The 21,619-nt window shown below is 30.3% G+C and overlaps 2 protein-coding genes across 2 annotated transcripts; both read left to right on the top strand.

The window, feature by feature from the left end:
• The first annotated feature begins 4,693 nt into the window (after positions 1 to 4,693).
• On the top strand, positions 4,694 to 9,087 carry LOC127075854 (peroxisome biogenesis protein 16). The gene is made up of 8 exons (XM_051017348.1): positions 4,694 to 5,103; positions 6,234 to 6,291; positions 6,680 to 6,896; positions 7,004 to 7,263; positions 7,507 to 7,775; positions 8,158 to 8,225; positions 8,331 to 8,392; positions 8,491 to 9,087. Exons 1-8 carry the CDS (start codon positions 5,035 to 5,037, stop codon positions 8,550 to 8,552), a joined length of 1,065 nt encoding a protein of 354 aa, XP_050873305.1. The 5' UTR covers positions 4,694 to 5,034; the 3' UTR covers positions 8,553 to 9,087.
• A 5,472-nt stretch (positions 9,088 to 14,559) lies between these two features.
• Positions 14,560 to 20,918, top strand: LOC127137813 (uncharacterized). Its single transcript, XM_051064236.1, has 2 exons — positions 14,560 to 14,677; positions 20,188 to 20,918. The coding sequence occupies exons 1-2, from the start codon at positions 14,560 to 14,562 to the stop codon at positions 20,916 to 20,918; spliced, it is 849 nt and encodes a 282-aa protein (XP_050920193.1).
• The last annotated feature ends 701 nt before the right edge of the window (positions 20,919 to 21,619 follow it).

Below are 21,619 nucleotides of genomic sequence, written 5' to 3'. Positions count from 1 at the left end.
ATTTGATTTTCCGGTGGCTTCCAAATTGTTCTTCCCGACTATTTTATTTGTTTCAGTTTTGAATTTAGGTGTTCTTAATGTTGCAGTCTATGGTTGAGATTTATGAAGCTATTTTTCTTGTAGTGTTGTGACTGTACGTGTGATGGATTGAAGTGTAGTCTCCGAGTGAGAGTTAGGATTAGTTGGATTAATTGGATTTAACATGTTATAGTTTTTTTCCAAATTAATTTAGGAAATGATTTAAAAATATTTGATTTGGAAAAATTTATTTTTGAATGAGATTGACGATGATGAATAATGTTTCCTTGTTTCACTTTGATTCGTTATTTGATTTTTTTGAGATATTTTGGATCCTAATAATTTATTTAACAATAAAACAATCATAATATCTATTTTCTCTACTAACTATAATTTAATAAAATAATTAATACAAGAAGATTGTTTTTTTTAATGATATTAATAATAGTAAAAACTAAAATTAAACTAATCCAAAAGAAAATCAAAAGGGAGAGAGAAAAAAACCAAAATAAGGGAGATAGGATTTGAACTCATGCACTATCACTTTTAAGTTTTAGATTTGCTCCGCTATCAAATGTGCCATAATGTCCATAAAATTGAACCCAAATAGTAATATGCTAATTAAACTTTATTTTCAATTTTGATCCTTCTTAATTTTTTAGATTAAAAATATATTATATTCGAATATTAAAATAAAAAATGCAAATTTGATTTAAAAATATATTTAAAATTAAATTAAAATTTAAAAATACAGATTTGATTGCAATTGAAGTTAAAACATAAAAAAAAAGAAAATTCTAAAAGTGGGGGAGAGTGAGATTTGAACTCAAGACCTCTTTTCTCTTGTAACTCCTTACATATACTCTTCTACCAATTATACAATTTCATTTATTCAAAATAAAGTGACGATAGAAAACATATGAAGGATGAGCAAAATTTGAGGTACGACACATGTAATTTTACCGTTTTCATTTCAGTTGCTTTGTTATCCTAGTTACTTGCTAACTCAAGATTAAAATCAACCATTTTCAAAAAAAGAACAAAAATAACACTTGATCCAACGTTGAGCAATTTTCATAAATCAAAGACTTTTTACCACGTGAGTGCTTGATCCAACGTAAAGTACCTCTCCCGCTTCATCCAACCTCTTTTCATAACCAACTTCATACACTTGATCCAACGTTAAGTCGTTCATTTTCAAAATGATTTTCATGATAAACTGAAAAGAAAAAGAAGGTGATTGAGTTTAGACCTTTCCCCTTCCTGAATACTCGAATACTGCTGTAGAACTCACTATTTGGGTATCTGTCTTCTTAATAAAACACAATAAGATAAACGAATCTTGATTCGTCACACATTTTCTTAATAACCTTTTTGGATGAAAAATAATGTGATTCAGTTTTAAACCTCTTCCTTTCTGGATATTTGAATACTGTTGTAGAGCTCTCTGTTCAAATGGCTGTCTCCACTTAAAAGAAACTTAACCAATCAAACTTGTTTTCTGCCCTTGCACGACTTCGAAAATATTGAACAAACCTGCTAAAGCTAAGGGAAATGGTCATCGCAACAACAAGTAATTAAATAAATACAACAACAAGTAAGCCTTATCTTAATAAGTGAGGCCGACTACATGGATCAAATTTTGTCAAAATGTTATATTCATAACCATGTTTCTATCTAAATCGTTAATCTTGAGGTTTATCTTAATAACATCTCTTATATTGTTCTAGGAGTTACTTTATCTCTATCTTTTCGACTCATCTTCATTTGATTTACTCTACTTACCACAAAATCTACAAGTCTTCTCTTTATATGCTCAAACCACAAACTGCTTTAAGCCAACACGGGTCTTTTCAGCATGTTTTGACCTCACTCACATGCTTTCTATGAAGTTCTTATCTGTTAGGCTACCGAAAAGAAGATGCACTTTGTTGGTATATGTAGTACCAATTAATCCTTATAAGCCTTCATTCAACCATGCAGTCTCATACCTGCATAGCCTCAGGATCCCTCTCATTCCGGTGTGAATTCGTTTTTTTCCCTAGAAACTGCTAGGAGTGTCTCATTGTCATGCCTCATGCATCGACAACCACTCCTATCGCATTCGGATGTTACATGTAACCACTCTTCGGCCTCTCCGACCTCGGATGTTACATATTCCGATAAATTTTTCCTTTAATCTTAAAGGCACCTTTGTGTCACATAAAATCCCTGAATTCTTTCTCTATTTCATCCATCCAGTTTGAATTTTATTATTTACATCTCCTTCTATTTCACCACCGTTTTGTATTATGAACCAGTGTAGTTGTTAACAACTATGTATAAAGTACCGAGTGTGTGCATTATGTACAGTGAGTGTGCATAACCATTTGCTTAACCGTTTTGTAAGAGTAACGACAGTTTGTTATTCTCTTTCTTCTCTCTCTTCTTCCATCTTCATCTTCTTCACCTTGTACACCAACAAAACTCTCCTCCATTTGAGTCACCCAACTTAAATTCCATACTTTACATCCCTTCTATTTCTTTTAAAAAATTATTCCATTAGTCTCACAATAAGGGCTTGTTTGATTGCCTTTTTAAAAACGGTTTTCTCTTCTCTAAAACTTAAAAATGAGAAAACTGGTTTGGTTTATATTTTTTAAAAATTATTTTCCAAAACTGTTTTAAATTTCCCTGTTTTCAAAACAGAAAAACTAAAACAGCTCAATAGTGTTTTGCTTTCCAATTCTAATATTTGATCTATTACTATGATTCAAAAAATATGAAAAACATCAACAATTTTCATTAATGGCATTATTGTAACGAGTTAAGTTGAATTATTACATGTATAATTAAATTCTATAATAATATTAAATTAACTACAATAACATCACTTAAAATTTTCATTTAATTTTCAAACATTTATCAATTACAACGTTACAACATTTTTTTTGGCTTTAATAATAATTACTCTATTTTTAACTAAATATAAAGCACCATTTAAAAAACTAAATATAAATACTATTTTAACTTATTATATTGAAATATTAAAATATACTCTTCCTAAACCTAATATTGACTACATAATTGGATTTCAGTACATATTATTCATTTATAAATATTCAATTCATTCTAACGAGCATTTTTTTAATTAATTCATTAATAACTCTATATTATACATTAATAATTTTATGTTATTACAATTTTATATTTTACTATTAAAAAAAGGATGGATTATGTAGTAAAAGTGTGTCAACAATCACTTCCCTTAATAAGTAATTTTTTAAACCATTTCAAAAGTATTGATACCAAGTCTTATAATACTAATTTATGATTAATGTAATATTATATAAATGATTATTTTTAAATATAAATTCCATAAATTTAATCTTAATTAACTAATCAATGAATGAAATTAAATCTAATTATTGTAATTTGACTATTAATTGGCTAATCAAAGTATTTAATTAAGAAAAAATGTACTCTAGGTTCTTGTCATTTTTTTAAAACTTTTTATCTATACTAAAAAAAACTAATCATTATTGTTACTTTTCAAATAATAATTCTTCTTTTACCTATAATATCCTTAATTATTTATTATATCCATTTTACTTTTTCTCTCTATATATAATAATTATCTAGAGTTAATTTTGACAAAAATGCGGTTAAAACTTCCTTAAACTTTACAAGTGACAATTAAAAAGGAACAATTTTTTTTTAATAGAAATGAAATTTTTGATAAGAATATAAAGATAATTAATATAAAATAGAGTAAATTTGATATTAATATGATTATTTGAATATCCACTCCACATATATTAAAAAAACATTCTAAAAATATATCATAAATTTTACATTTAAATTTAATATGATAAATATTATACTATAAATATTTCGAACTATATCTAGATTAAAATAAAATATATTGAAAAATCATTATAAAATTAAAATACAAATAATATAAATTTCATTTTTAAAATATATTTTAAAAATACATCTATCAAACAAGTTTTTTCATTTTCTCATCTCTAAAACAGTTTTTAAAAATAAGATTGTCAAATAGATTTTATTTTATTTTATTCTTTAAAACAATTTTTTAAAATTGATTTCAAAAATAATTTTTAAAAACTAAAAACAAAAAGCCATTCAAACAAGCCTTAGGGCCTGTTTCCTATTTTAAAAATTAATTATCTCTTTAGAATACCAATGTCCTCTTTCCTATTTTTATCTCTCTCAAATTAATTATCTCTTTAAAATACCAATGTGATATTTATTATTTCTTTTTATTTATTTATCCTATTTTATTATATTTTAAATCATGTAATTACTCAACTAGTTATTATTAATAAAATTATTTGAATAAATAATATTCGTTTTATCATTGAAATTAACATAACTAAGTATTATCTTAAAAAATATAAAAATCTAAAAAAATATATATTTTATTGAGAGAGAAGGGGGGAGTAATAAATATTTTTTATATTCTATAGATCTATTAATTATGAAATTTTGTAATGGTTAGAACTCACTGTTAAAAGGTCCAATTAAATGAAAACTCTACACATTTACACATAGGTAATTTAACACCTTTAATTTAGATTAAACATCTCAAATCACTCCTTCCCAAAATTAATTTAGATCAAATAATCAAAATCCACAATGAAATCACACAATTACTACATGAATCTCTTTTCCTATGCATAAGTTGATTTTTTCTTAGTTCAAAAAAAAAAGTTCATATTTTCTTAATTGCACAGTCTCAAAAGCCATCACCGAATCATAACCGTCCATTCTTTAAGATATCAATCACCTCTCATCGAAACGGTGCATGAGCTATAGAACCTTGCACAGATCAACGGTTAGAAACAGATCCTCGTTAGGTTTCATTCTGTCGGTTCCGTGTTTTTCTGATTGAAACCCATCTTCAATTCACGCATCTTGTTCAACTGGATCGATTCCAGAACCTTCCGAGTTTGAATTCGAGAGTGATTTTGTTTCTTAGTCTATGATTTTGTTGTTTTTGTAGTTTTTGAAGCTATGGAGGCTTATAAGAGATGGGTGAGACAGAACAAAGAGTACGTGCACTCTTTAGAATCTTTGGCCAATGTAAGTTTGTGTTTTGGATTAACAGTTTTACGGTATTGTAGTCAATTGTTTAGAATGGTCATGATTTTGTGCTGTTATCCATTACAATGACATGTAGATAGATACATGTAGTAATTTGAGAAAATAGAAGTGATTGAATGTATCCACATGTTTCGGCGTCGAATCGGTATCCGATGCAGCTTTAATATGAAGTGTTGGTGCTATATAGGTAGTTTATACTTGTTGCAATATCTATGACTGGTGAAGGGTAACCCGAATATTAGAGGAGAATGGTGATTCTGATATGGATTTTGTTGTTTGTTAGTTTTGGCTATGCTATGATTCTTTTGATGATAATTGTAATATTGCGATTTCCTTCATAAAATCGTACAAATTGGTGTTTTGCAGTAAACATATATTCATAAGATAGCACTGAAAAATGCAATCTTAAAACAAATTTAACAACCATTTTTGTGATTGTGATTGTCATCTCTGTAACACGGCAGTTTTATTCGAAGTCATCTCAGGTGTCTCTTAGACTGACTTGACATCTACATATATGATTACCTACATTATGTATTATTTGGGGTGGTTAAGAATCAACACGAGAATAAACTAAGTGTAATAAAGATGAGGATATTGCGTTGGATGTGTGGTAAGATTAGACAAAATATGATTAGAAATGAAAATATTAGAGTGTCAGGGTAGCATTTATAGTAGAGAAGATCGTGGAAAATAGACTTAGGTGATTTGGACATGTAGAGAGAAGACCTGTAGATTTTCTGATAAGGAAAGTAGATAAGATGGAGAGAAGTCAAACAATTAGAGGAAGAGGAAGACTTAGAAAGACTATAGGAGAAATTATTAAGAAAGATCTTGAGATTAACAATTTGGATAGAAGCATGGTCCTTGATAGAACATTATGGTAGAAGTTGATCCATGTAGCCGACTCCAATTAATGCGATAAGGCTTGGGTGTTGTTGTTGTCTCAAATTATTATCGTGTCGGTATGTCAGAATCTGTGTAGTGACCGCGCTAGATTGTTATTGTCTTGCTCAAACAAATATATGAAGGACATTGTTGAATCATTGTTGTATATGAGCATTTTTACACCACTTGTTATCTTATTTGTTGATTGAATATGTGGACAGGGGTTGACATGGCTTCTTCCTGAACGGTTTTCTGAATCAGAGATTGGACCAGAAGCAGGTTTTGTGAATTTTTGGTAACTTTTGGCTACTTCTTTTGATTTATAAAGTAGAATAACTTGTAAGACTCTTTCTGTTGGTGACACAATGGGAAGGAAAAAATTCTCAGACTGAGCTGACAAGAAATTGAAGCTTCTGTCAACAATTAAATTTTAATGTTAATCTTCAGAACACCAACTAGGAAAAACAAATGACTTATTGAGCGGGCCTTGTGCTTTCATAGATTCTTGTTGTGAATTTCCAAATCATATTACATTTTCCTTATTAGTAGTTTAACGACACTTTCTTTAAAAATAATGGAGTTGTGGCTGTCTTATAGTATATTTTAAAATTATTTTTCTGTTATTATAGACACATATACCTTACTGAAAAGATATGATTTCATGTAGTGACAACCGGTCTGGGAATCATCACAGCTATCAATGAACATATAATTGATAGTGCTCCTAACCAAAATATTACAGGCTCTGTTGAGCCTAATTCATTCCCTTATCCATTATGCTTATCTGCATTAAAGGATTTGGAAACATTAGTTGAAGTCGTGGCACAACATTACTATGGTGATGATAAGAAATGGAATTTCCTTGCTGTTACCGAAGCAACCAAGTAAGCAGCAAAACGCAATTAATTTGGCATATTGATCTGAGAATGTCATTTTATATATGTAATTATCCATCTCTTTTTTCTTATTATCTTGAGTCACTCTTACTCAGGGTGCTGGTTCGGTTATCTTTGTTCCGAAAGAGTGGATATAAAATGGTGTTACATGGAGGGGAGACATCTAATGATGATTCTACTTCACAACATCAAATGGCCGAAAACCCAAAAGGGCGTTACAATCCTGGAACAAACCCGTGGAATCTGGAAGGAAGAGCACTGTCTGCTTTAAGTCAATTTGGAGAAAAAGCGAGGATGGTGTCAGATCCAGTGTTTCGTAGGGTTCAACATCAACAAGCAATTGTGGAACCCGCTGGTAGTCCATTCTAAAGATATTTTTATGCACTGTTAGTGTTAATTTTTTTTACACGGGCATTTAAATAAATTACACCAATATTTGTAGAGATATTTTAAGAAAAAATATAACAAAGAGACATCATGGTGTAATTTTATTGGATACATGTGTAAAATTCTTTTACATTGAGTGCATTGAAATTAATCTCTTATTATAATACATCGGAAATTCCACTAATACGTGTTTTCCACTGTATTGTTACAGCTTCAAGGGTAGTGAAACCTACACTTTCCACCATATTATCGAAAAAAGGGTTTCGTGGAGCTTTGTTTTTGATTGGAGAAGTCCTATTTATTATTAGACCACTTATCTATGTTTTATTTATTCGAAAATACGGCACTCGGTCATGGACCCCTTGGTTCCTTTCACTGGCTATTGATAGCATATCAAACAGTATTCTCTCACTTGTTACAACGACAGTGGCGGGTGAAAATCAGAAAATGATTCATGTTTCTGCCCCAGAAAAGGATGAGGTTTGTGTTTCATTTAACTTATGTTTTATTTTGATCGACTTATTTGAACTTATTAACTAACACAAGCAATTTGTAAGACTGTTTGAGAGAGCTTTTGAAAACAACTTATCACTTGTCTATAAATTGTTTTTAGCTTATTTTCATAATCTTTTCAAAATAACTTGCAGCTTATTCTATGAAAACAGTTTAACTGTATTTTATCTGTTGTTATAGAAATAACTTGTGTATAAACACATAACTACGATAAATGTTTATGCTATAAGCATTTAAGTAAGCGTTTTAGCCAAACAGTGCCTAGAAAGATACGACATAAGATGCTCTTGGTGTAGGACTAACCTTATCTTCCCAATAAAGAGCTACTGCTGAAATAGTTTTGCCGCAGGTTAAACGACGGAAGCTGTTATTTGTACTCTACCTAATGAGAGATCCATTTTTCAGCAAATATACTAGGTACCAATGATGTCAAATTCTACTCATTGTTTTTTTCTTTTTTAACTTCCTTTCACTTTTTTACTCACCACATTTTGCAATATGATCCCTGCCTAATTTTTTTAGACGAAAACTTGAAAGCACCGAGAAAGTTTTGGAACCTGTACCCATCATAGGATTTCTTACAGGTGCGCTTGATATTTATCTATATATCTGCCTGAGTTTCTTGTCATCATCATTTTATCTTGAACATCTGATATGTTTTTTCTTAATAAATGTGTTGCAGCAAAAATTGTCGAGCTTATGATTGGAGCTCAAACACGATACACTTACATGTCAGGATCATGATATACAAAATCCAAAAGAAAGACCTCATTGCTTTCCAAATTGAGGGAAGATATTCTCACCATCCTGCCACACTTAGTTTTGTTTCTGTTTTTTCAAATGATGAAGAGATATCACATTTGATACTATTATATGATAGAAAAGCAAGAAACAAACAAGTGTGGGACAATTTTTTTGCAAGGGTAGTTCAACTATCAACCACTGGACATAAATTTGGAGATTTTGTTTCACTCCTAAACATTAGAGTTTGGTGGGATTACACTTATGGTTCTGAACACCAATTGGAAAGTTACACTGTTTATTAAACTTAGAAAATTAAGCTTATCATCCTTTGAATTCTTGTGTGCAAAAATGTTTGTTAAATATTGCTATTTGCACCAAAAGAAGGTGAATGAATAAAAAACCATCTAAAGCCTAGATGTCTTTATGTTTCAAGTGATGTTGCAAAGATTTCAAACATTTCTGTCAATATCTGTGTACCAAAATTATGTTAGCTTTTAGTTTATATAAAGTATTCACCGTCTTTGTCCGTTTTACAGTTGTTTGGTGAAAGACATTTTTTGATTTATCCATTAACTGATTAATACTTGCATATATTCCTTGGATGCTTGAACAATATGTCTATGTTTTGTACACAGTGAAATGTTATCTATCACTTGTCTGTTATTGCCATTTGCCAGTTAAGAGATATGATAATTTTTTACAGCCCGTCGCAGCCTCTATCAAAAGAAACCTTCAAAAGCAATGACACCATGCGAAAGACCAATCACCTGAACAAGCTGCTGAACTGAAAAAAGAACAGACAGAAAACTCCAGACTCAACAAACTCACGCCTCTGTCCAACAAGCTTTCGACCTGCTTTATGTATTGCTACCTATCGTTTTGCAGAGTTGTGGCTACACCGAGCCATTGACATTGACATATGGAACTCCACATATCTGTAAAAGTTAAACAATAACGGTTAGAAAGGCTTTGCATATCCACCAGTAAATCTCTCTCACAAAATACTCATTGTATGTGTCCCATTACTCAAGTCTAAATGACAAATTTCCTTCCACCAAGTTGAACTTTTGCTACTTCTCAAATTTAAAACCTCGTTGATCATCCCATATTGCTACCAACACCCTATACAAAATACTCATCCTTTCTATTTTAGCTTTCAAATCCCATTTTCCTAACAATGCAACGTTGAACGACCTCAAATTTCTAATCCATAACACCCTTCTTCGATCTACTTGCATACCTTCTCTCATTTAACCCAACTAACTTTTTTCTCTTCCTCACACCCCTTCTATAAATTATTTTTTGAGAATAGATTCTAATTTAGAAATGATATATGTTAGAGCCTTGAACACTAGTGGATGGCAGTTTGGACATTTTAGCCGCACCTTATAAATATAAGTTTGGAGAGAAATATGTATTTTTCACTCTTCTCTCTCTTTAGCAAAACTCAACCCTTCTCCTCTCTCTCATTCTTAATAAGGAACCTATCAATTGCAGAAAACCTTATTCTTGAGTAGAAAAAGAGGCACAAGAAATTGGAACAGAAGGAGAAGTTGATGGTGAAGAAATGAAGACCAAGAAGCAAGGTGGAATTCTTGCATAGGCTTCAATTTTGAGTAATGTAGATTAGAGTCTTGCATGTGTTAGTGAATGTAGGAGATGCATGTGTAAATCAACATGATGGATAAGTTATGACCATGTCCTCTGTGTATTTTGCATCAATATCCATGTCTTGAATGTTAGAAAATACAAAGTTTAAGTGAGGTGTGAGAGTTGTGAACTGGCTGCGTAGAAAATGAAATGAAGGATTTTGGGGGTGCCCTCGGCCTGCTACGCCTGTAGTACCCTTGTATCTGACCCTTTAAAGGGATTGTGATTACGATTTTACTTTTACTATATATTATCGATTTTTTTAAAAAGTTTTGATAAATTTTGGATTTTTCATTTAATTATCGGATATTTAGTAAAGTTTTCTGTTTAGATGTAGAATTATTAGATTTATTTCGTAAAATCATCGGATATTTTATAGAAGAATGTAGAAATGCGAGACATTTCTAAAATTGTCGATAAAATTTAAATTTATTTGAAAAAAAAATCGAAGAATTACTGAATTTTTTTGAAAATCCAGACCAAATATTTGGAAAAAATCTGGAAACAAATTAAACCTACCATATTTTTTGAAAATTTTGATATGCACCAAAGTTTTTGAAAATTTGAAAAGCCCCGTTGTATTAAGATATTTTAAAAACATTTTTATTTTATTTTTATAACAAAGTTAAGTAGATAAAACATATTAATATAATACAAAAATGTTATAATATATTACAAAATAAATTATATCGACTTTCTAACTACTTCTTTTCAGTGTTTAATACGTTCCGCATATGCTGATTCCCGTGCTCTTAAGACTTCACTACAGTTTGGAGGCAAATGACAATTGTGTTTCAACTTATGGAGCTATCACTAATGAGAATAATGTGATGTTAAGATTCATGGGCAACGAGACCAATATAAAACTGTATCTATAAGCAATAGGGTAACCCATATCAGGAATCGTCATTCACTTTTTACTACCTTGCACACCAAAGTCATCAACCCGTAATTCACTTCTAACTTTCGGCACCGTGTCATAGAATAAATTGGAATACAGTTAATGGTGTTGATAAACTTCAGTATCTAACCACGTCTGAATCAAAAGTCAAGACTCCTCGCCCCATCCAAGTAAAGCTGCAATAGTTCAAAAACTACAGTTTTAATTGTCAACATCATTAGTAATGTCATCAATGTACTGATGTAAGAAAACGAGAAATTGAGACAAATATTTTAGTTCTGAATACACGTTACACGATTGAATTTCAGTTGATTTTGTAGATGATCTCTTTGTACTCTGATTCCCTGTGAGCCCTCAGCATACTCCCAATATGAAGGATCACGATGCACCACTCTCTTCATCCTTTTACTCTTATTAGTTCCCTTCTTTGACTTGTACTTCACTGGTGGTGGACACATGAAAGTTGTGGATGGAAGTGTTAGTTCCAAAACTTTTTTCTTCATCATCCTCTGGCCTACAATATCTAGTGTACCAAAATACTTTTTCAGCTATTCACACTCTTCTTTTAAATCTAATTGTGTTCCACTATCTTCTTTAGTGACTCATGCTCTTCAATAAACATTTTTTTCTCCAAAATATATGTATCGAGTCTAATAGAATATGCTCTCCTTGTATTTGATACCCTGCAAGTTCACACGCACAAGGTAACCCGTGAGTTGTTTTAATGAAGTAACCACATGTTGTTTTGTCATAACAAATAAATTTTATCCTTTCTAGCTTCTTTCTAATGTGTTGTATACATTATCTTGAAACAAAGCCATGCAATCTAAAGTAAAATGGAGTGTTATACCGATGCTCAATATTGAATACACTTTTCTGAAATGGCACTCTAATTGAATCTAATTGCAGCTTCAACATGGTGTTAACAACATCTCAACTTCTACATAAATCTCCCATGCACTTGCCAACATATTTTTTTAGTCTCCAATAAGCAGACTCAACCCTAAAAAGCATAAACCTAACAAAATGTCATTATTTGATAATTTCTAATGTAACTATATTCATATTAACATCAATGTACATCTTGGTTGTTATGTTCCTTATATGAGTGACTATATTAGTCCAAACAGTAACAAATCTTTTTTTATAGGATGTCAACCAAGTTTCATGCACATACTAGTAAATTTTGGAATATCATCACATACAACTCCAAAATGCTTTAGGTGTACCACAAAATCAGTCTCTGTATTCGAATATATGATGTTGTTCCACATATCCATAACATACTCATGCCTATGTGATTTGACATACTCCTTGCACTTCATACTAACATTTTATGAAATATGGAACAGACGCAAAAAATGAGTTGAGTTTGGAAACATAACTTCCACAACATTCACCAACGCCGGTTCACGGTCAGTAACTAAAACATTTGCTAGAAACTTCTCAAAAGCGAACAACTCTTTTGGCTTTTCAAGTGTCCACGTGAAGTTTTCCTCCCTTTCATGTTCCATATATGCAAAACCAACCGAAAATGTCAACTTCGTGAGTGTAACACCAACAATCTCAATTAGTGGTAGTTGATACCTGTTTTTTTTATAGGTACATTAAATCATCAATAGCCCCTAACAACTTCTGAAACAAATATATTAAAATAGAAGCATTTGACATAAGAAGTATTTGTTGTTTTGTATGTGCAATAAAAAATCAACACAAGATGAAACATGTTCAACAACTTCACTGAATCAGGGTGCGTCCCAAATATATCAGCAATAATATTGGAAGAGTCCTTGTTTCTTGTCCAATACATACTTATATTTATTTATCTTCATGAATAAGACTCACCAGATGTTGCATTTCAATCAACGAACCTCTCTTGCTCGCATTGTATGTAGACCTAGCCTTGTATATCTGGGTAGCACTCGTTAGATTTTCTAGATCTCTATCTTTCAAAGCAGCAACTATATATATGGGAGTCATATTGTATTTGGTCATGTCATTCACAAACTTTCTTTCATGATCTTTTAAACAACCTAATATGTCATTTCCATTTAAGTCCTCAGCTAGCATATGATTATGAAACCCGCACTTGACCGTAATCTTCCAGCTACTTCCACTTGGCACATATCTCAGCAAAATGGAAATTTCACTCTCATAGTATAATTATCGACAAACCCAACCTTCTTCTTGTAATCTCTTCCTCTCTCACAACCCATAATCAATTTAGCTTTCCTCCCTCTCATCCCATTTTTCGTATCGGAACGAATAGTAACAACAACAATACCATATTATTTACCAAGGACTGCGCCCATGCCAAAACGTCAGTCCGAGAGGGGAATATCTGACATTTACAACATATATAAAATAAATTATCAATGTATGAGATATCATAAAAAAGGACTGCACAATTATGTAAATAAGTAAACATTTATGTAAAACATATCGTGTTAGTGGTGAAAAACTGAGTAAAATCCACTTGGAAATCATCCAAAACAGAACTGCACAATTAGAGCATACTGAACTACCATATTTTTTTGTCTATGCAAAAACTCTGGTATTCAACACATTTTTCGCATTTTTCAAAATCTACGGTAATAACAACGTCAAAAACTTTGTAGATTCTGGACTTTTTGAAAAAAACACGATAAAACTACAAAAGATTCCAAATGTTTTCCGAAAATTTGGTATATATTCTAGGGATTTTCGAATTTTTCCAAAAAAATTAGGTAAAAATTCAAGGAATTTCTGATTTTTTTTTCGAAAAATTCGGGTAAAGTTGCATAATAATTTTGAGTATTTGCCAAAAATCCGGTAAAATTTCAACGAATTTCCGGATATTTGGAAAAAATCCGATAAAATATCATACTGGACATTTTATTTTTAAATGTCCAGTAAAAATGTTTGAAAAGCCAACTTCGTCGAATTTTTTGTACTAGATATTCTAAAACAATTTTCAGATATTTTGTTTGCATTAGGTTTTTACAGAGAGAATTTGTTATTGCAATGTAAAAATTTGAAAGGCAAAATAATATAAAGGGTAAAATTGTCATTATGAAAAATTATAGGGATGCCAGGTACAATTTGGGGGGTGGCAGGAAGATTTCACATGTAGTATAGACTGTAGTCATCCCGTAATTGTCCCTAGTTTTGATCAAATAGTCAAACTAAACCTTGAGTTCCCACTTTATAGACACTAAGGGACCCAAGTTTAACGACCACAATTCATTAGAAGATCAAATAGCATATCCAACAACCCAAATGAAATCTCGAATCTATAATTGCATTTGAGTGCACTCAAGTGGGTCTAGATGCATCACCCACTACTCAATGTGCGTGAATGCACGTGTAGGGCTCCCCTACTGCAAAGCTATTTCTGAATGAAGTGAATTAAATGTACATGTTCCTTATACCAACTATCCCATCTAACATCACATTTTAGCTATCTCTTCCTGAAACATGTTCTCAACAGTGAATCTCCTTAAAAGTCTGTATTTTAGGGCTTACATCTTTAGTTATTACATCTACAACAGTTGCTTCAAGATTGATAACAACGACTTGGAGACAACTGTTTTGGGTTAGCTAAAAAGGTCGATAAAATTCTCCAAGTACATAAGCCCAATCCAACAAAAACACGTCAATCTCTAACGTACAGGTGAACTCTCCTTCTTGGACACCGCATATGAGCACAATCTCTTTTCTATATCAACAATTGATCTTCATTCAACGATCCTCCACACTTTATGTCAAACAAATTGTGAACAATTATAATTATCTCTTCTATATAAATATGATACTGAATCACACCTAATTATTCTTTCACTAACACTCACAATAATTTCACATCTCTCAAATATTTTGAGGTTGAATGTTAATCTTTTACAAAAAAACAAAAAAACTCCATCTAATCATTGGAAAATCTAACTACCATTCTAAAAGTCTTTTATGATGCTCATCATTAATCTCATCTTCCGCATAATAAAAAGCAAAATTTCAAAAGTAAAATTAAAGTTATTAGTTTTTTAATTATCATAAATTGAAAAATACAAAATGTTGAAAAAGAAAGTGACCCCTAATTTTTAAAGTTCTTGAACTCAATGTCTTTTTATTAGAATGTAAAGGCTTATAAATTAAATAATGTATCAATCACCCACTTGAGAATAGTTAAATAAACACATACAAAACAAAATCCAACTTGCCAAAGTAACATAAAAAGGTAAGTATGAAGCATCCATACTCATGCATCATCATCATGCCCCATTCATATCTCTCAAAACACACATTGACACAGATACACAAAGACACTCTCCCTGACCAATCACCATTCACCATTCACCGACAATCATGTTAATCATGAAAAGAAAAAGAGGGCCCCACCTTAGCAAATTCCATTCTCAATCTCATCCAATGTAATAGTTCCTCCCACCATTAACAACTAAAAAAATTCTAAAACATACTATCAATTTATTCATATGTCTTAAATTATAAAACATTTTGTAAAAAAAAATATAAATTATTTTATAATTTTAATATAACATTAATAATATTTTTTCTAATATACCTTTCATTATTTATTATTATTTATTTTTATTTCTTTAACTCTTTTCTTTCATACATAATAAATAAATAACTCTTTTTATATTAATTGTTTTTTTCTTCACTAAAGTATAAAAATAAAATGATTAATATGCTACTAAAATAACAATTATTTTGTGATATTTTACTTAACTTATATAATATTTTTTTAGTGAATTAAATTATAGAACAATTGTTCCAAGTTATTGAAGTCTATTTCAAGAATTGACATTTTCTTTTCATATATATACTGATTAAAATTTTAAAAAGAAATTATGATTAAATATCTAAGAGACTCAATTATATATACCTAAAGGTGTAAGAGAATCTTTTGATTCGACTTTTAAGAAAAAGTAAATCTAAAATAATAAAAAATAACTAATTCAAATTTTTTATTCTTTTTTCACAAAAACCCGTGGAAAACAAGATGATGATTTTTTATAATCATATTGATATTTTTAAATATATACAAAACTTTTTGTAAAAATTAATTTTTAAAAATAATACAAATTTTATATACTATTAAAATGTACAAGTTACTACAAAAAAAAGATAATACATATTGACTAAAAAAATTAATAAAATATATTGTAAAGATAAAAAATACCTAACTAAAAAAAAATGGACATAGTAAATGTGAGTACCAAATACCTAACTAAAAACACATAGAGACAAATAAAAAAATAAAACAAAATTTTCAATATTTGTCATGAAACTATTACACATTATCACTCGACAAGAGTGGGTAAGATAATAACTAATTAACAAACAATTAATCATTTTAGAATAAAAAAGAGTTTGTAGGATATAGTAGAGGAGGGCACCCTACAAACCATAAGTTGCAGGTAAGAGGGCCCACATGCAAAGGTCCCCTCATCTAGAAGCAAGTATTAAAAAAGGTAAATAAAAAAATAAATAAAAAACAAGTAGGGACCAATTTGAAAAAAATGTGTGAAGGTCAATAGTCAATACCCATTTTGCCATTGAATTGGAGGGTCCCAACCATTATCCAATCCAACCCAAAAACCAATAGGTGGACGGATGGAGGAGAGTGTGTAAATATAATGGTGGGTCCCACATGACCTAGCTAAGGGTCCACCATGCCACTATTTTTTCTTTGTGGTCCACTTATGAGAAAAGAGAGGTACCCCAACCAAAAAAACCAGCACGGTAGTAATGACAATTCTTGATCGACCTAAACAAATAAATAAAATGTCTTCTCTTTGAATTCGTATTTCTGCAATCAAATATCTTTGGGATTATTGACCGAATTAGATTAACTTGATCAAATTTAAAAAATATTAATTTAAAATTTTATTTAACAAAGGCAAAAAAATTGATCGGGTTTGCCGAATCAATTTTACTTGATTTTTTCCATATATAATCAAAGTTTTAGATCCACATTCAATTCCATTTATATTCTTTTTTTGAGTTTTTGTGACCGAAATTAATGATTTTTTTCAATTTTATGTTTTAGAGGTCTCAAATTTGTCACGGTCTCAATTTTTTTCAGGACAAATCTCTACCCACAATTATATCCGTCTTGTGTTTTCGGGAACATTTGTGAAACAAATATTAATAAGAAATTTTTACAATTTTTAATTTTTAGATGCGCAAAGTTCCGCATATTTCTTTGTCTTTACTCTCTCCGTCCAACAATGAGTGACTCATTTAGAATAAAAGAGTGTCTTAAAATGAATCACATATTTCAATTTCCAACGCATTTTTTCAATTTTACCCACTAATTAATACTCTATTATTTTTATTATTCTCAATATATAATAAGGATATTTTAATAAAAATATCATTATTTCTTTTTTATTTATTTTTAATACTTATAAAATGATCAATTAGATTACTCATTCTACTACGGAGGGAAGTGTTTTTTTAGACAAACAAAAGTTTTAAGTTTCAACTATATTTATTTGTATTTTTTGAGATTTTTGTAGAGCAGGATTAAACGGGACACATATACCTATTTCTAATCTTGATTTCATCCCATTCATATTTTAGAATGGGCCCCACAAAAGTGAAACTGACCGTTAGATTGAGATATGAAAAGTGGGACCCACATTGAAAGTCGTACGGACCATGGAGCAGGCAGAGGCACACACATGACAAAGTGGACCTAATGACTTACCTTTATATATATATATATTAGTGTGGCCCTATAATTCAGCATCCCTAGCGTGCGCACCACACACACAAAGGGTCCCAATCCTAACCTTCTTTGAAACCCTGGATGGCCCCTCAAAAGGGTGGGTGCACAAGTGGAGCCACCCATCACTTTCTGCATCATGTATACGCATGTAATCAGACAAGCCAAGAATAAAAAGTTATGCTCACATTTACTTATTTTAATTCTCCTATGGACCAAATGTTTATCACACTTTTAAGCCTAGTCCCATCCAAATTTCTTCCTATAATTATCACAAATAAAATCGGATTCTAAGTTGAGTTTATCCTATACTACTGTGTTAGTAGATGTTACATATATAATAATGTATTTTAAAAAATATTAAATCTTACATCACTTCATAATAGAGCTTTTGGAAACTTTTCTACTTTATAACTCCTCAATTAGTACAGTTCGATTAAGAAAAGAAGAATATATCACCATTAAAGCTTACAGCTTAGGTTTGGTTCAATATATAATAAGGTATGATACACATTTTTAAATGAAACATATTCAAAGTTTATGATATTATTTTTAGATAAAGTCTTTTTTTTTTTTAATTCAGAAACCTGATAATACAAATCATTTATTAGGTTAGTATAAGCAGTTTAATTTTTAAAAAATTATTAATAATAAAGTCATTTTTAAAAATTAACTTTTCAAAGAAACCATATATATAAATAAATAGGGGTGTTTGAAATAATTTGGAACAGTGTTCTGATTTAAAAATTGGGCCGTTGATAATAAAAAGCATATAAAAAATATTTAAAAAGGGTCATGATTTATTTAGATTGAAAATAACATAAAAAAATTATAAATAACATCAATAACATAAAAAAAATGCTAGCGAAAAGAGCAATCTTTAAAAGTTTAAAAAATATAATTTTTTTAAATATTTGTGTTTAATGTATTAGAAATTAAAATAATTAATTTTTTATAAATTATATTCAATATATTAAAAATTAAAATAATTATTTTTTAAAAGATATTTTTTATTTAAAATCTTTCTTGTTATTCGTGACCTTTAAAAAATATATCACATTAAATAGTATAAAAAAACACAAATAAAACTTTAAACTATAAAAAATTAACAAATAAGAAAAAAAATAGTAATTAGAAAAAGAAGAAAAAAAGAAAAATTAGTAAATAAAAGAAAAGTACTATTTAATTATAACTACCAATAGTTTTTTATTTAAAATAATCAAGTTTTTCAAAAATAATACAAAAATAATCACTATTTTAAAATATTTACCAATATATCTATTTTTTAATTATCCCTCTAAAGCATGTGTTAGTTGGAATGCCATGTGCATGTTGTATTTGAACCAAAGTGCCAATGCACATGGAGTTAAGATGCAGATCAAGTCGACGCAATTGACGCATGCAACATGACATGAAGAGAATGCGTCATTGCATGTGGCGTGTGTTTTGATTATTATTATTTTTTTATGTTATAATTATATAAAATTAAAATAAAAAAATAAATATTAATAATATTATGATATAAAGCTAAAATACACAATAATTGACAAGAAAACTAATAACTCACAACACTGCATGAAAAGGAATAAAATTATTTTTCTATTTTTACTATAGTTGGGTATTGAACGTAAGTCCTAATCCACAGCATTCATGAATATTACTGCTGAACCTCTTATTTAAACATGTATTTTGATTCTGTTCATATCCATATGATTTCATTTTTACTGATTATTATGCCTTATTATTTAATCTTTGAATTAAATTTGTGCAAAAATTAAAATTGATTTATAATATTATTTTGTTAAGCAATTGTATAAGAGATCTTATTTATTTATTTTTGTTCTCTCATATAATTGAGTTACTATATCTAGTGATTGTTATAATTTTGATTAATTTGGATTAGCCACAACATCCTTAAATTAATTGAGATTATTTTTTTTAAAGTTTTGAGATCACATAAATTATTAGACATAAAATTGTAATTAATTATACGTGGTATAATGAATTTTATCCTACAACAATTTTTATTATATTTGTATGATTAATTGGAATAAAATGTCAAAATATTTTCATAACTTGCCCACAGGAATTATGAATTGGTACATAATTTGATAGTTTTATCATAAAGTATTAATTTTGAATAGAAAAACAAAATTATATCATGCACGTAAAGTGTGAGGTTTGAAAAATCTATCGCAATTTTTTTTATATAAATCTTATTACATTAAAATTTAGCCCACAGGTAATTTTTATGTTGCAAGATTTATTTTATGGTATGTTTATATTGATAATACATACAATTTGGATAATATTTATGCCTCAAATTTTGACATCAATTTTGTTTATCTTTTTAGCTTCTCAACCTGCTAATTTTTCTGATATCCGATGTGATATTCCCGAGTTCAGAGGAGATAACTATAAGGTGCGGAAGAAAAACATTCTCCTCCATCTAGGATGGATGGACATAGATTATGCTATTAGGAAAGATGAACCACCTGCAATTACAGATGAAAGTACTCCAACTACAATCGCACTATATGAGCGGTGGGAGAGATCCAACCGGCTCAGTGCGATGTTCATTAAGACTAAGGTCACAGGTGGAATACGTGGTTTTATCGATCAACATGAGAATGTCTGTGATTTGCTAAAAGCCATTGACGATCAGTTCGTCACTTCTGAAAAGGTTTTGGCCAGCACATTAATTATGAAATTTTCCTCCTACCGACTCACCAGTGTGAAAGGTGTGCGTGAGCACATAATGAAAATGCGTGACATTTCAGCTCAACTTAAGAAACTTGAGGTTGATATGTCTGACTCCTTCCTAGTGCACTATATTTTGAACTCTCTTCCGTCTGAGTATGGGCCTTTCAAGATCTCCTACAATACACATAAAGACAAATGGTCAATCAATGAATTAATGACCATGTGTGTTCAGGAAGAAGAAAGGCTTGTAATGGAACAGAATGAGAGTGCATTACTGACAAGCACTCGCGGGAAGAACAAAGCTTTCAAAACTGACAAGTCACAAGCAAATCAGAAAGGGAAATTCAAAATACCACCGTTGTTACCACGAAAAAATCTCTAAGGCATGCTGAAAAGCGTAGTTAGTGATAGAGTCCTATGAATTTGGGGGTTATACCCCATCAAAGGATGAAGATGTGCTTGAGACAAACAAGAATGGAAAAAACACAAGTCAAGGGATGAAGCCGATAGGAGAAGCATGCTTGGTCGACAGACCATTCTGTCGACTAAAATGAAGTTTGGGACTTAATGGATTTTCTTTCATGCCAAATGCGTAAAAGACAGTGTCGCCCTAAAACGTCTGGGCGGGAGAAATTTGAAATTGGAAAATGACTAGCAGCTACAAGAAGAATAAGAGCGCCAGAATCTGGAGCAGTTTGCAAGACGTGGGTATAACGGTTTGCAGGTCGTGTGACACGACATGCTAGTTTTTAGGAGTTTGTAGCCTGCGTGCAATTTCTTTAGTTTAGTATAAATAGAAGATCCCACAAAGGGCTCGATGTGTTCACCTTGTACTAAAAAACCACTTGTAAGAAACTTCCCATTCCCAGCGCGAGGAAGCAAGAGTTTTTGAGAGTGCTATGTACGTGAATCACCACATTTATTTCAATGCAACTTCCTTACTTTTCAATTGTTCCCGTTGAACATTTTATCTTAATTTCATTTACTTTTGAGTTATCACTTTACGCTGTCGTTTACGCTGTCGACACTGATTCTATTACGATAATAGAGTTCACCAAAAGCGTGTTCGTCGTGTACATCTTT

This window comes from Lathyrus oleraceus, chromosome 4 (genome assembly GCF_024323335.1).
Source record: "Lathyrus oleraceus cultivar Zhongwan6 chromosome 4, CAAS_Psat_ZW6_1.0, whole genome shotgun sequence".
NCBI lineage: Eukaryota > Viridiplantae > Streptophyta > Magnoliopsida > Fabales > Fabaceae > Lathyrus > Lathyrus oleraceus.
This window is presented reverse-complemented; position numbering and strand designations above follow the sequence as displayed.